General features: G+C 47.5%; 1 protein-coding gene across 1 annotated transcript in view; it reads left to right on the top strand.

Annotated features, from left to right (window-relative positions):
• Nucleotides 1-12,969, top strand: part of PKD1L2 (polycystin 1 like 2) — a 113,209-nt gene that overhangs the window by 96,672 nt on the left and 3,568 nt on the right. Inside the window, 7 exon segments of the mRNA XM_007939196.1 lie at nucleotides 437-570; nucleotides 2,364-2,491; nucleotides 3,897-4,057; nucleotides 6,296-6,506; nucleotides 8,331-8,432; nucleotides 8,941-9,072; nucleotides 10,433-10,588. Of these exon segments, the coding sequence (XP_007937387.1) occupies nucleotides 437-570; nucleotides 2,364-2,491; nucleotides 3,897-4,057; nucleotides 6,296-6,506; nucleotides 8,331-8,432; nucleotides 8,941-9,072; nucleotides 10,433-10,588 (1,024 nt within the window).

Genomic DNA, 12,969 nt, shown 5'->3' with positions numbered 1-12,969 from the left:
TGATTTTCTTGATATGCTGTTGGAGTCTATTGGCTAGGATTTTGTTGAAGATTTTTGCATCTATATTCATGAGGGATATTGGTCTGTAGTTTTTAATTATTAAATTTTGTTAAAGATAAAAACTAACAAAAAACCAACAGATGCCCAAGCCCTACCCCCAGAGTTTCTGACTTAGTAGGTTTGCATTTCTACCAGTTCCCCTTGGGTGCTGATGAGGCTGGCCCAGGAGTACACTTTGAGAACTTCTGCTCTAAGGGCCAGGAGACCATGGGCACCTTGGGCACACTGGGGTAGTAAACCGTAGCCACCTCCAGGAGTATCCCCAAAACCCTGTGGCCCAGGATGCAGACTACAGGCTGAGGGAGAAGTTTAGATGGGAAGCTGTCAGGGAGCCACTGTGGGATGGGGATCCCCCTAAACATCCTTCTTTCTGCAGAATTCTCCAGTATTTTTTTGATAACACCTGGCTGGACACCCTGACCAGAGCTGTGTTTGTGGAGTTCACTGTTTACAACACCACTGTCAACCTGTTCTGCATTGTCACTCTGACCCTGGAGACCAACGCCCTGGGTGGGCAACCTTGTTCGTGAATCCACGTACAGAGCTCCATAACGTAGACACCTCTTCCCTCTGGGCTAGGACCTCGTGACCGAGCTGGGCCCATGAGCCTCAGGGCCAGAGCTCTGGAGCAAACAGCTATTTGCAAGCATGGGAGTGGGTCTTGGTTTTCCCTGTGTCCCTGGGCACCCGAACGCAAGGCACTAGGGCCACCACAGTCATATTCCCAGCTGCTCCTCTCTATCTCTCGCTCTGTCTTCCAAATTACTTGGAGGGAACCAAGCTGGGGTCTGAAGGCAGTTTCTCCATTTCCTGTTCCTTAGGTTCCCTCTCTGCTGGAGGATGGAGTCCAAGGAGTGGGGGCTGGCAGTGAGTGTTTGGGGAGGAAGGCAACCTGGTAACAGATCACCTGGCATAAAACAACATTTTACAACTTCTATCTCAGTTCACAGAAGTATGTTTTACATGAAAACTCAACCTCCCCCCATCACCCCACACACATAAACACACACACACATCTCTGAAACAAAAGTTTCAAAAATAACATTTATCCTTATATATATGATGTGCTCCCATATTTTCTATCCTATTCTATTTCTTTCTCCCCATCCTACCCTTTGTAAATGCTACTCACAATCTACAAAAACTACCAATGCCTGTTTAGCTAATGATCAATTTGCCAAAAATTCAACTTCATCTCCTTTAAAAACTAAACATTTGAAAAAGGTTAATTTATATATTTTTATTATAAAAGTAGTACATTTCTTGGGAGGGGCTGTCTATTTGGTTTAGTATCAGAACTGTGTAAAGAGAAAAGTAAAAGGCCTTCAATATCCATTATCATCCCCCTCTGTCAACAGTTCCATCAAATCCTTTTTTGGAGCATTATTTATACCTCTTCTGTTCACCTTTCTTTTTGCCATCTCTTTGCCTTTTCATGGCAAAGAAAGCCACTTGTCCAAAACCATGTCTGATTAAATTATGTATTTTGACAAACAGGAAGTATGGCGGAAGTTTCAGGCCCCGGGGGTATTCCTCAGCTCTCTGATGTCAGCAAAGACTTGAATTCTTTCTATCGCCACCCTTGGTGTTGGTTTCACTTCATGTCATTATTAGTCAAAATGGTTCAAAATGCCATTGCAAAAAAGAAGGGAACATCATTACAATGCCAGAAACAAAAAGAAAACAATAAAGGTATGAAAAGGAGAAGACAGGAAAATAGATGAAAAACAATTCCAAACAAATTGAACTGGCATATTGCTCAGTAGATGAATTGAGCTTTGGTGAACTGCCCTCAGGCAAAACAGTTTAAAATGACCAACTCGAAGTGGACTGGTGTTAAGGGGTGGCTGTGCTTCACCTAAGCAGTTTTGGTGGTATAGTAGGGGCAATTGGCTGCTACCCAAAAGGTCAGTGGTTTGATCTGCCAGCTGTAAAGATTTACAGCCTTGGAAACCCAATGGGGGTTGCTGTGAGTAGAAATCGACTCTACGACAGTGAGTGTGGTTTGGCTTGAGTGCTTTAGCTGAAGGGACAAGTGGCTGACTGACATCACAGGCAGAGGCCAGGGAGCGGATCTGTCACTGTAGCTCTGTGTCCCTTCTGATACATCTCCACTGCCTTTGGGGTCTCCCATCCAGTTTCTTGAGTCTTTGGGTCTGAAGGAATTTGATATTCTCTTCTTCCCTGGCCAGCTGGACCAAAGAGTTTGAGCTTGAGTCAGATAACCTGATGGCTTTAGAATCAGAAGTGGTGGTTGCAAGTGGGAGGGTGACAGGGTGAGTGGAATGTGTTTTCCTTCTCAGGAACATTTTTTGCACATGTGAACCTGCAGAGCCTCCGCCTGTACCCCTTCACCGATGGCTGGCATCCCTTTGTGGTGGCAGCAGAGGCCCTCTACTTCCTCTTCCTCCTCTACTACATGGTTGTGCAGGTAAGTCTGGACTTGTGGCTCCATGAGCCCAGATGGAGGTGTGCCCTGTTCCCTCTCCCACTCCTATCCTCTTCCATGGAGTAAGGGAAAGATTCCTTAGATGTTTACCTTAGCAACTCTGAGGTCCTTCTAATGATCTCAATGGGACCAACATCAGCACCACCTAGGAATGGGTAACTCAGAGGGGTGGTCTTTTCTGTGTGGGAAAGGAAGGGGAGCGGTGATCCTATTTCTGCTGAATGGAGCCCTTCCAAAGAGTGCTGGGAGGAGGTCACTGCCTCTACAGCTGGGACTTCTCTGAACTTAGATTGCACTTTGTGTTCGCACCAGTGGTCCCTGGGGAATAGGCAAAAGCATGTTCATCATTTCTACTACCAGGTTGCATGATGAAGACACAGATGTTGATGATGAGGAAGGTGTGAGGATGCTGGGAACTCATCTGATGCTGATTATAGGGATACACTCCCCCTCCAGAGCCAAATGCAAATCCAGGTGGAGATCTTGGTCCTCTATCCCCCGCTTAAACCACCTCTTTAGAGTGAAGATGATACTCTGAGTGCTCACTGTGCAGAAGGAATTGTGCTAAGAACCCAACATGGATTTTCTCCTCTAGCCCCACCAGGAGAGAGGTCCAGAGCAGGACACTAAAGTTCAGAGACATTAAGTAGTTTATCCAAGGTCAGGATTTGAACCTAGAGAGTCTGACCTCAGACCTTCCACTCAACTTCTATGCCACAATAACAGCCCATAAAGCCAGGGCCCACATGGTCTCTGGGTGCTGCCAGTTCAGCCCAATAGTCAAGAGTTCTCAGAGAGCCACTGCATCTTTTACTTGCATCTCTAAGAACATCCAAAGAGGCCTGCTTACACCTACCTCCACTCCTTTTTCCTCTCCTTCAGTTTCCCTTAGACTGTCTGTAGCTTCTTCAGAAAGTGTGTCTCCGAAATCCTTCTTTAAATCTCTCACAAAATGCTGCTTGAACAGATTTTACAGCCTCCCCTCTCCAACCCTTTGTTATGGAGGCAAACTTAGCCTCTTGCCAGTCAGCACTAGGCCTTCATCTAGGTAGGTATGAGAAGGGAAATGCAACCAACAGGAGACCCTCTTGGAAGGAAGAGGGGATGGTTGCTGAGAACACGCACAGGTAACCACTTTTGACCTGGAACGTCCTCGAATTCTGCAGGCGTGTTGGTGATAGAAGCAGATGGGGTATATACACAAGTTGTGGGGCGTCTCTGGCTATGTGTCTGGGCCAGTGACTGTGGAAAGCCTTCCCAGGATTCCATAAGCCTCTGCTGGTGGGTCACCCTGGGCCATATCGGGAGTAGGCATATGTGTGGGGGTTGGCAGACAGGGATAGGATCTGGCCACAGCCTTTGGCAGAACTTCCTGCTCCTTTCCCAGGGCAAGCTCATGAGGAAGCAGAAATGGTGCTATTTCTGCAGCAAGTGGAATCTCTTGGAGCTGACCATCATCCTGGCCAGCTGGAGTGCCCTGGTGGTGTTTGTGAAGAGGGCCGTCCTGGCAGAGTGTGACATCCAGCACTACCGGGGCCACAGAGAGGAGTAAGTGCCTCTTGTCTCACCCCCAAGCCTCCTACCACTCACCCTCCTTCCTCCAGCTCTGTGTTAGGCCCACGGGCCAGAGGGCAGCTCTAGAATCTTGTTGACCCTCAGAGGACCAAGGGTCACTCTTAGTAAAAACACCTGTACCTGCCACTTAGAATCAGGTTTGAGGCCTGAAGCATATACAATTGGAGAGGACTCTTTAAGAAAACATAGAATACCTTCCTTTTGCAAATCTTACCAAAATGTAGGACCAGATGGCACCCAGACAGAGTCCTTCCCAGCCCCTTGGGGAGGACCATTCCAAACATTAGCACCCTAGCAAACCCACCTCTGCTATCAACTACCTATTGTCCACCATGTGCCAAGCAGGATGCACTGACTTGATAAATCTTCCTAAGAACCAACAGAGGTAGACAGGATCACTACCTCATTTTATGCATAAAGAAACAGAGGCTCAGAAAGGATGTAACTTACCCAAGGCCACACAGCTAGAAAGTGCTGAGAAGTAATTTAAACCTAGGCTTGTGTTGCTCCTTACTCTGAATCTTTGTGTTTCTTGATTCATTCATTTTATAAATATAAAACAAACAAAAACCCAAATCCATTGCCATTGAGTCAATTCCAACTCATAGCAACCCTACAGGTCAGAGTAGAACTGCCCCATAAGGTTTCCAAGGTTGTAAATCTTTATGGAAACAGACTGCCTCACTTTTCTCTTGCAGAGTGGCTGGTATGTTCAAACTGCTACCCTTTTGGTCAGCAGATGAATGCTTTAACCTCTATACCACCAGAGCTCCCCAAGACCTCTAGGAGGTGATATTATTATCATCCTTCTTTTACAGATGAGGAAAGTGAGTCTCAGAGATTTTGCTTGGACAAGGCCACACAGCAAGGAAACACAGGGCCTAGAACTTGAACTTTACACTCCTACCCTCCATCTACCTACACTGTGTCGTTCATTCAACAAGCCAGCATTGAGCAATTCTTTGTGCAACATCCATGTTGCTACTCCAACTCTATGACAAAAACTCCACCCTCTTTAGAGGTTTCAGTTCAACAGAATCCTTCCATTCATTTCAGTCCAGAAATTCCCAGAGCCCTTTCATCTTAATTCAAGCAGATTAGAAACTTCTAGAGACATTATATTATGGGGAGGTAAGTCTTGGCACTCCTCGGAAGGAAGGTTGGGCAATCTACTTCCGTAGTGATACTGCCTCGGCAACCCAAGGATGGGTCGCTATGAGTTGGGTCTGACTCGACGGCACATAACAACAACAAGTCTTGGCAAAATACAGCCTAGAGAGATCCTGGATAGAGTGGGAGAACAATGTGGTACAAAACAAAACAAAACAAAACAAAAAGACCAGGTTTGTTGGTTTGATAGAGCCTGGTGAAACCCCTGAGACTATGGCCCTACCTGCCCCTCAGGTCTGGAATTGAACCCACTCCTGTGGCTTCCAGCCAAATAACAGACAAGCATATGGGCTGAACATTTACATTAGGTAGATACACTCCTTGGAGAGAACAATTATGGAAGAACAGAAGTGTAGTATTTGCACAGGGAGACAGTTCTGGGGGCAGGAATGCATGGGAGGGAAGGACACAGGAAAGAGGAAACTATAGGGAGGAAGTGGGAGGAAAGCTGTTACATTGTAGGAAATTGCAGTTAATGTCACGAGACAAAATGTATATGAACTGCTGTATGGAAAATGAATTTGCTCTGAAAGTTTCACCCAAATCACAATAAAAATTTTAAAAATAAATAAAATAAATAAGTAAAAATATAGCCTGGAACCAAACCCAGTCTCCCACCTGTTTTTGTAAATAAAGTTTTATTGGGTCACAGCCCTACCCATTCACTTACATAATGTGTACGGCTGTTTCCTGCTATAAAGGCAAAGCTGACTTGTGACAAAGACTCTATGGTTCACAAAGCCAAAGCTCTAGGAAGGAAACTATGATGAGTTTTAAGGTCATACAGGAGTGAGATAACTGACAGCAAGTACATTTCTTGAGCCATCACCATCACTATCCCCTACATTAGCCATGAGTTGGACCCTTCACAACGATTTAAAATGTGTTTGATTCTTGACATGCACAGATGTTAATTATTGAGATGTATTATGAAACAATTTTATAGCAAGAGAGTTCTTCCCTTTTCACACTATCAGAAAACAGAAATCTGCCACTGTTGGCAGGAAATCGAGTTCAACTGGATCTTCCTTGGTCCCACAGGGGGATCAGTTTCAGTGAGACAGCAGCAGCTGATGCTGCCCTTGGCTACATCATCGCCTTCCTGGTCCTCCTGTCCACAGTGAAGCTATGGCATCTGCTCAGGTTGAACCCCAAAATGAACATGATCACATCAGCCCTGCACCATGCCTGGGGGGACATCTCAGGCTTTATCGTTGTTATTGTTATCATGCTCCTGGCTTACTCCATCACGGTGAGAGGTTCTTTCTCTTTGGGGAAAACTTCAGGGCTGGTCTCCATGGAAGTCAAGGTTTCTCAGTAGTGGGGAATGGACAGAGAATTAGCATCTGGGATGCCCTGAGAACCTGAGAGAGATGGTGCATCTTCTGAGTGTGGAGGCTTTTATCTAGATCATGCATGAACCAACCACCCTAAGTGGTAAAGGCTGGGACCTCAAGGAAGAATGAGGAGGCTTGGGCTCCAGGGCTGGAAGGGCCAACTTTCCCCAATGGAGGACGCCTTTCTGCATCCAGATCCTGCCTGGATGAGCCAGTTCTGCTACCCCAACTGTTCACAGAGCCAAGGTGACCCCTCTGGTTAATCCCTAACATGTACAGAACATGCCCTCCATGCACAGAGCATGCCCTCTGTCCCAGGAGGGGCAGAGGTAAAGCAAGCAGTCCTTGTATTTGAGCTGGGGCAGGTGTGTGTGTGTGTGCGCGCGTGCGTGCATACATGCACATATGCGTGCAGACACATTCACAGGCTAGGTCGATACTGATGGCATAGGCTTGAAGCTTGATCTTAGTAGGGCCAACGCCATTTGACTCAGTCTTTTGACACTGAGAATATTTTGACAATCATATCCCTTTTATGGCTGATAAAAAGCAAACCTTCAACTTCCAACTCTTTATTTTCAAGTTATATGAGAAAGAAAAGACCCTCCCCACACTGCCCTTGCTGAGCTCCATTCCAGTATGCCAGGGTATCCCCACCAAGTTCAGATTCCCATAATATCCCTGGTCTGCACTCATCTCTAACCCTTCATCTCAAACCTGGCCCACTCCCCATTCTAGGCCCCTTTCCCCATTCTCACCTGGCCCCCGCCCTGGCCTCTCACTTTCTACCATTCCCTTGACTTCCAGCCATCCACTAGTCTCTTCAGCCCTAACCTTCACCTATTAATGATCCTCTCTGCTCCATATCATCTCGGCTCACCCCTCTCCATTCCCTTTGCTCACTCTATCTTCCTCTTCACCCTCAGAAATGGGGTGGGGTGCATTGACAGGGTGAAGGCATATGCTTTACATGTTGTGATTGCTAAAATGCTAGAAAGTTAGTTTGTGTTTTTATTACAGTCCCTACCTACATGTCCTAATTCATGTGGATTTGATCAGTCTTCTATCTGCAGTGCATAGGCCACAGTGATGTCACCAACTCAGAGTCAGGGAGGGCTGGGTCTCCCTCCGGCATAAGAGTCCTAGAGAAATTCTTCGGGTTGAGGGCAACTGTGGTGGGGGGAAGACCCTCCCAGGCTGAGGAAGTCCATGGTCCTTCTAACCACTGCCCTCCCCCAGAGTAAAGAGGAGGCTACCAGAGCCCAATTTCACTCAGTGAGTGTCTTTAACAGATACCTGGGTGGACACAGGAGCAGCTTGGGAGGTGGGTGCCCACACCCAAACATGCCCTGAGCACTTTCTCTATGCTGAGAGAGGTGGACAGGGCCAGTTGGCCCCTCAACAGGCTGTGGACAACCGAAAAGGTCCTGGTCAAATCATCCAGCAGGCATCACAACATGCACACACCACTACATGTGTGCAGTATCGAGGCATACAGCTCTACCCATGCATACTCACATGTACCGACACACATGCGGCCTTGCACACACCTCACCCAGGCACACAAACACTCACATGAAGGCCCTCGCAGGTATGGACAGCTTTTGCCAGGCCAGGCCGAGAATGTGGACAACCCAGACCACGGAATCTTCTGCCAAATGACAGGCTATTGGGTGGGGGTTGTGGTGGTGATGGGGTGGTCAGAGTTTCTCTATTCATGAGGACTCTTCCCACAACAGTCCCATTTAATATTTGGATGGAAGCTCCGATCCTACAAAACTCTCTTCGGTGCAGCAGAAACAATGATCAGCCTTCAGCTGGGAATCTTCAACTATGAGGAGGTACTGGGGTGGTAGGGGGTGAGATGGACCCTGCCTACCTATATCAAGCCTTTATGAAAATGAGAAAAAATAGCTCTGCTACTCCCTTCAATGGACAGGCAAGACAGGATAACTCAGACAAATAAAACCATTCCCCTCGCCTCCAGCAGACAGCCCCATGCTAGGGCCCATGGTGCACCCCACAGAGGACCCTTGATTACCAAAGAATAGCCACTTCCTACTCAGGGGAGGGTGTGCTGAGGATCTCCAGAAGGGAACTGTTATGGGCTTAACTAGAGAGATAGTTCCCTTACTTTGGAGGTGGCAGCATTAGGGACAAGGGGGTGCTGCCCTTTCCATCTCCTCTTGAGAGAACTGCTGGAACTGTCCTCAGGGCAGAAGGAGACCTTCTTAGATGCAGACTCTGACCAGCTCTGAGGACCAGTTTTCCCCTCTGAGGATGGCTAATGGGGGGTGGTGGCCACTGGGATCTGGGGCACCAGGGAATGCCTAGCTTTCCTCCTGGCAGGTTCTCACTGATAGCCCAGTGCTTGGCTCCCTCCTGGTCGGGTCCTGGATTGTGTGCATGACATTCGTGGTGTTGAATCTGTTTATCTCTGTCATCCTGGTGGCCTTCAGGGAGGAGCAAAAATACCATCAGGTGAGTCCATCTGGTGTGTTTGTCAATAATCAGGTCAATGACCTTGAGCTGGCGGAGGTCATTCCACTGGTGCCCAGGAATGGCGTAGGAGTTTGCAGGGCTGGAGGGTGGGAGAGGAGGTATCTCCTCCTCAGTATACTCCTCCTCTCTCACCTGAGCTGAGCTTCGTGGATATTTAACTACTCGGTGTTGCTAACATCTACTTAGTCTCTGACTCGTGGTGACCCACACACAGCAGAACGAAATGCCACTCAGTTGAGGATGGCCTGTTTGGGCCAGGGGGTTTTCAGAAGGTCACCAAGCATTTCCTCCTACTCCATCTTAGTCTGGAAGCTCCACTGATACCTGTTCAGCATCCCAGTGGAGTCATGCAAGTCTCCACTGACAGACAGGGGGTGGCTGGGCACGAGGTGCATCGGCTGGGATTAGAACCCCTGCCTCCCCCAAGGAAGGTGAGAATTTTACTATGGAACCACCATGGCCTCACTTAAGCACAAATGAGCTAAACAGACAGTGCAGCTCAGAGTGCTCATTTCACAGGAAGGGCACCTGAGGCCCGAGGAAGAAGTGATCTCTCTAAGATAATAAGCAAGTGAGAGCAGAATCGAGACGAGAACCTGGGTCTCCTGCTCTGTTCACTACACCAACTCTCAGCGGTCATGTGTGACAATCACCTGGGAGCTTTCAGAAACTGCTGCTGCTCCTGCCTGACCCGAGACTAAAACAGAATCTCAGGGAGCGTGATGCAGGCACTGGTATTTCTCAAATCACTATACACATAAAACATGGTTGAAATGGCAAATATTTTGTTACATATATTTTACCACAATTAAAAAAAGGTAGATTGTACACCACAAGTGCTGCTTAGGCTCATGTTCAGAAACAGCTGAGACTCTAGGCCTCAGTTCTTACCTGGGAGTTTTAAAAGGCCATCAGGAATCCAGGGCATCCTCAGCAGAGAGGAAGAGGAAACCCTCTGGGGATGAGGGAGACATGCACACCCTTGAGGAGTCTCTGGGTGGGGCCGATGGTGGGTGCACTTGGCTGCCAGATGAAAGGCTGGGGATTTCAGTCCACCCAGAGGTGCCTCAGAAGACAGGCCTGGAACTTACTTTCGAAAATCTGAAAACCTTGTGGGGCACAAGTCTACTCTGATATACACGGGGTTGCCATGAGTCGGCATCAACTCAAGGGCAACTCTTAGGATTCTAAGGTTAAGGTCAACCCCAGCCCAAAAGCAACTCTAAAACGTAAAGTGACTTATGCTGTGACCAAACTGGATGATTAACCATGGTTTCCTCTCAGGAAAAGGCCTAGCAAAGATGGTTCTATGCACCCGCACGGTTCTTTCTTCCTGCAGCTGTCGGAGGAAGGAGAGATTGCCGATTTTCTGCTGATGAAAATACTCAGTTTCCTAGGCATCCGAGGTAAAAGAGAGGCACCTCAAAGCTGCAGTGAGAAGTGTGGGGAGCTGACAGAGCCTGGGCGCCCTCAACTGGCACATGCTGCACCCAAGGTTTGAGCAGTGTGTGCGTACGGGTCATCGAAGAGTGTGGTGATGCCATAGCCTGGGGCTTCCACTTACCACCGACTCCATAATCTCTCCAGTTACCAAGTGCATCAAGTAAAAAGTAATAATAACAGATTAATTAACATATACACACGTGTGCATGCATACATATAACATACATAAAATTGCAGTGACTGTGAGTGTCTGTTGGTTCATATATATTTCCTACTAGACATAAAACAAATACTGTTTGGAGTTAGGGACAGAAATTCCCTCTACAAATGAATTATCTCCTCTTCTTAGTTGGTCCACAGTCACCTTTGAAAGATTCTGGTTCAGGGTGTCTCAAACTATGTCTGAGAGGTGTTAACAAATGTCACCTCTCTTCAAAAGATTTCTGAATCAAATAAATGTTTCTGGACAAGTAAATGGAAACACCAAATTAAATGAGGCTACCGGAATTCTTTAGCATAGCAACTGTCAGAGCTTTACATATGCTGTCCTAGGATGCACATGGTGAGCCCTGGTGGTGCAGTGGTTAAGTGTTCAGCTGCTAACTGAAAGATTGGAGGTTTGAACCCACCAGCTGCTCCACAGGAGAAAGATGTGGCAGTTTGCTTCTGCAAAGACTGACAGCCTTGGGAACCCTGTGGGGCAGTTCTACTCCATCCTAGGGTCACTGAGCTGTAATCGACTTGCTGGCAATGGGCTTGGTTTGGTTTTTTTGAGAGGATGAGTGAGAGGTAAAGCGTGTCTGATGCCCAAATTTCTCTGGCCAAGCAGTCAGGTCCTGAAGCATCTCCCTCAGGGTTGGTGCTCTTTAGCACAAAATTCTGAGAACCACAGTGTAGAGAATAAAAGAATTCAAGGTATCTGTGTACTTTCATGCATATTTCCTCTTCCCTGTCCAGGGGAGGCACTGCACACATTTTCTCCTGCTCATCCTGGACCTGTCCCTCCTCCTCACACACCCTGATGTAGCAGATACTGTTTATTGCCCATGTCAAATCCATCCCATGCTTTCCTGCCATCACAATCCTGACTTTGTGCAAGCATCCATGCCCTCCCTCACATGACTTTATAGGAAGGTATGGTGCAGTGAATTAACATGGCTCTTCTAGCCATGGTCTTTGTGACACGTACCAGATGATCGGGTGGGACTATGCAAATGTGAGGCACTTGTGGCCCACCAAGGAGATTGGGTAGCTTGTTAGTAATGTAAATAAGGTACATGGCACCCCTGTGGAGGTAGGACCATGGAAACAAGGTGTATGGAACCCTAATGGGACTGGTCAGTTTTGCCATCCCCTAGGCTTAAAATGAACCATCCCAGAGGGGGAAGTGGGGCTCTCACTACCATCAAGAAAGAAGAGCCAGGAGCAGAACATGTCCTTTGGACCCGAGATCCTTGCGCTGAACCTCCTCGACCCAGGAGACAGAGAGTTGTGACATTTTACCGAGAAAGTGGAAGACAGTGAGAAGCAGTAGCAGAGACCACAGCAGAAAAACTGTGGTAGCAGAGACCAGCACAAGACAGAATAGTAGACTTCCTGGCCCATGGAGCAAGAAAGCTGAGAGCCTTCCACCAGGAGGCTTGCTGGTGGAATAGGGTGCTTCCCTGGGCCTATTTGCAGAGTTAAAGAGCTTTGTAACATTTGCCCAAGCAGGGTAGACACCAAGGGGGTGCAGGGCCAAGAGGCCAAGGTGAGAGAGAAGCGTGCCTGTGGCACAGCTGAGAAAAGGCTGTCTTGATGGAAGAACTGTATCCTGAATTGTTTCTGATGCTGAATTGTAACCTATTACTTCCCTAATAAAACCCATAATCATGAGTATTAGTATTGTGTGAGAGTTCTGTGTGGACACTGCAATGAATTATCAACCCTAACAGAGAAGGAGAGAGTGCCATGGTAGGGATGGTTGGTGCCAGAATTGGTAACGAGGTTGAAGTGTGGAGGTATGTCTTATCTCCCCCTCATACAAATCAGTCTTGTGCTGATCTTTCTTCCCCTTTGTGAAGTTAGAGGAGCTCAGACGACAATGCCCCCGCGCCAATTTTGCAGAAGCTGATCCCTCAGCCACCTCAAAAGCAAATCCTGAATTGTCTCAGCAATGGTAACCTATGATTCTTATGCATGACTTAGTTCTGGCCAATGAAAAATGAGGGAGGTAGATACACTCCCTGAAGAGAACAATCATGGGAGAAAGAAGGGTTGTGTATGCACAGGGAGACAGCTCAGGGGGCAGGAGTGCATGGAGGGACAGATACAGGGAAGATGGGAGGAAGTGACAGGGGAGCTGTTGCATTGTGGTAAATTGTAGCCAATGTCACGAGACAAAGTGTATGTGAACTGCTGTATGGAAAGTGAATTTGCCCTGTAAATTTTCAC

Source organism: Orycteropus afer, unplaced genomic scaffold (genome assembly GCF_000298275.1).
Source record: "Orycteropus afer afer isolate SDZICR_OR568_19922 unplaced genomic scaffold, OryAfe1.0 scaffold00057, whole genome shotgun sequence".
Lineage (NCBI taxonomy): Eukaryota > Metazoa > Chordata > Mammalia > Tubulidentata > Orycteropodidae > Orycteropus > Orycteropus afer.
Note: the sequence above shows the minus strand (reverse complement) of the source record. Positions and strands in the feature narration are given on the sequence as shown.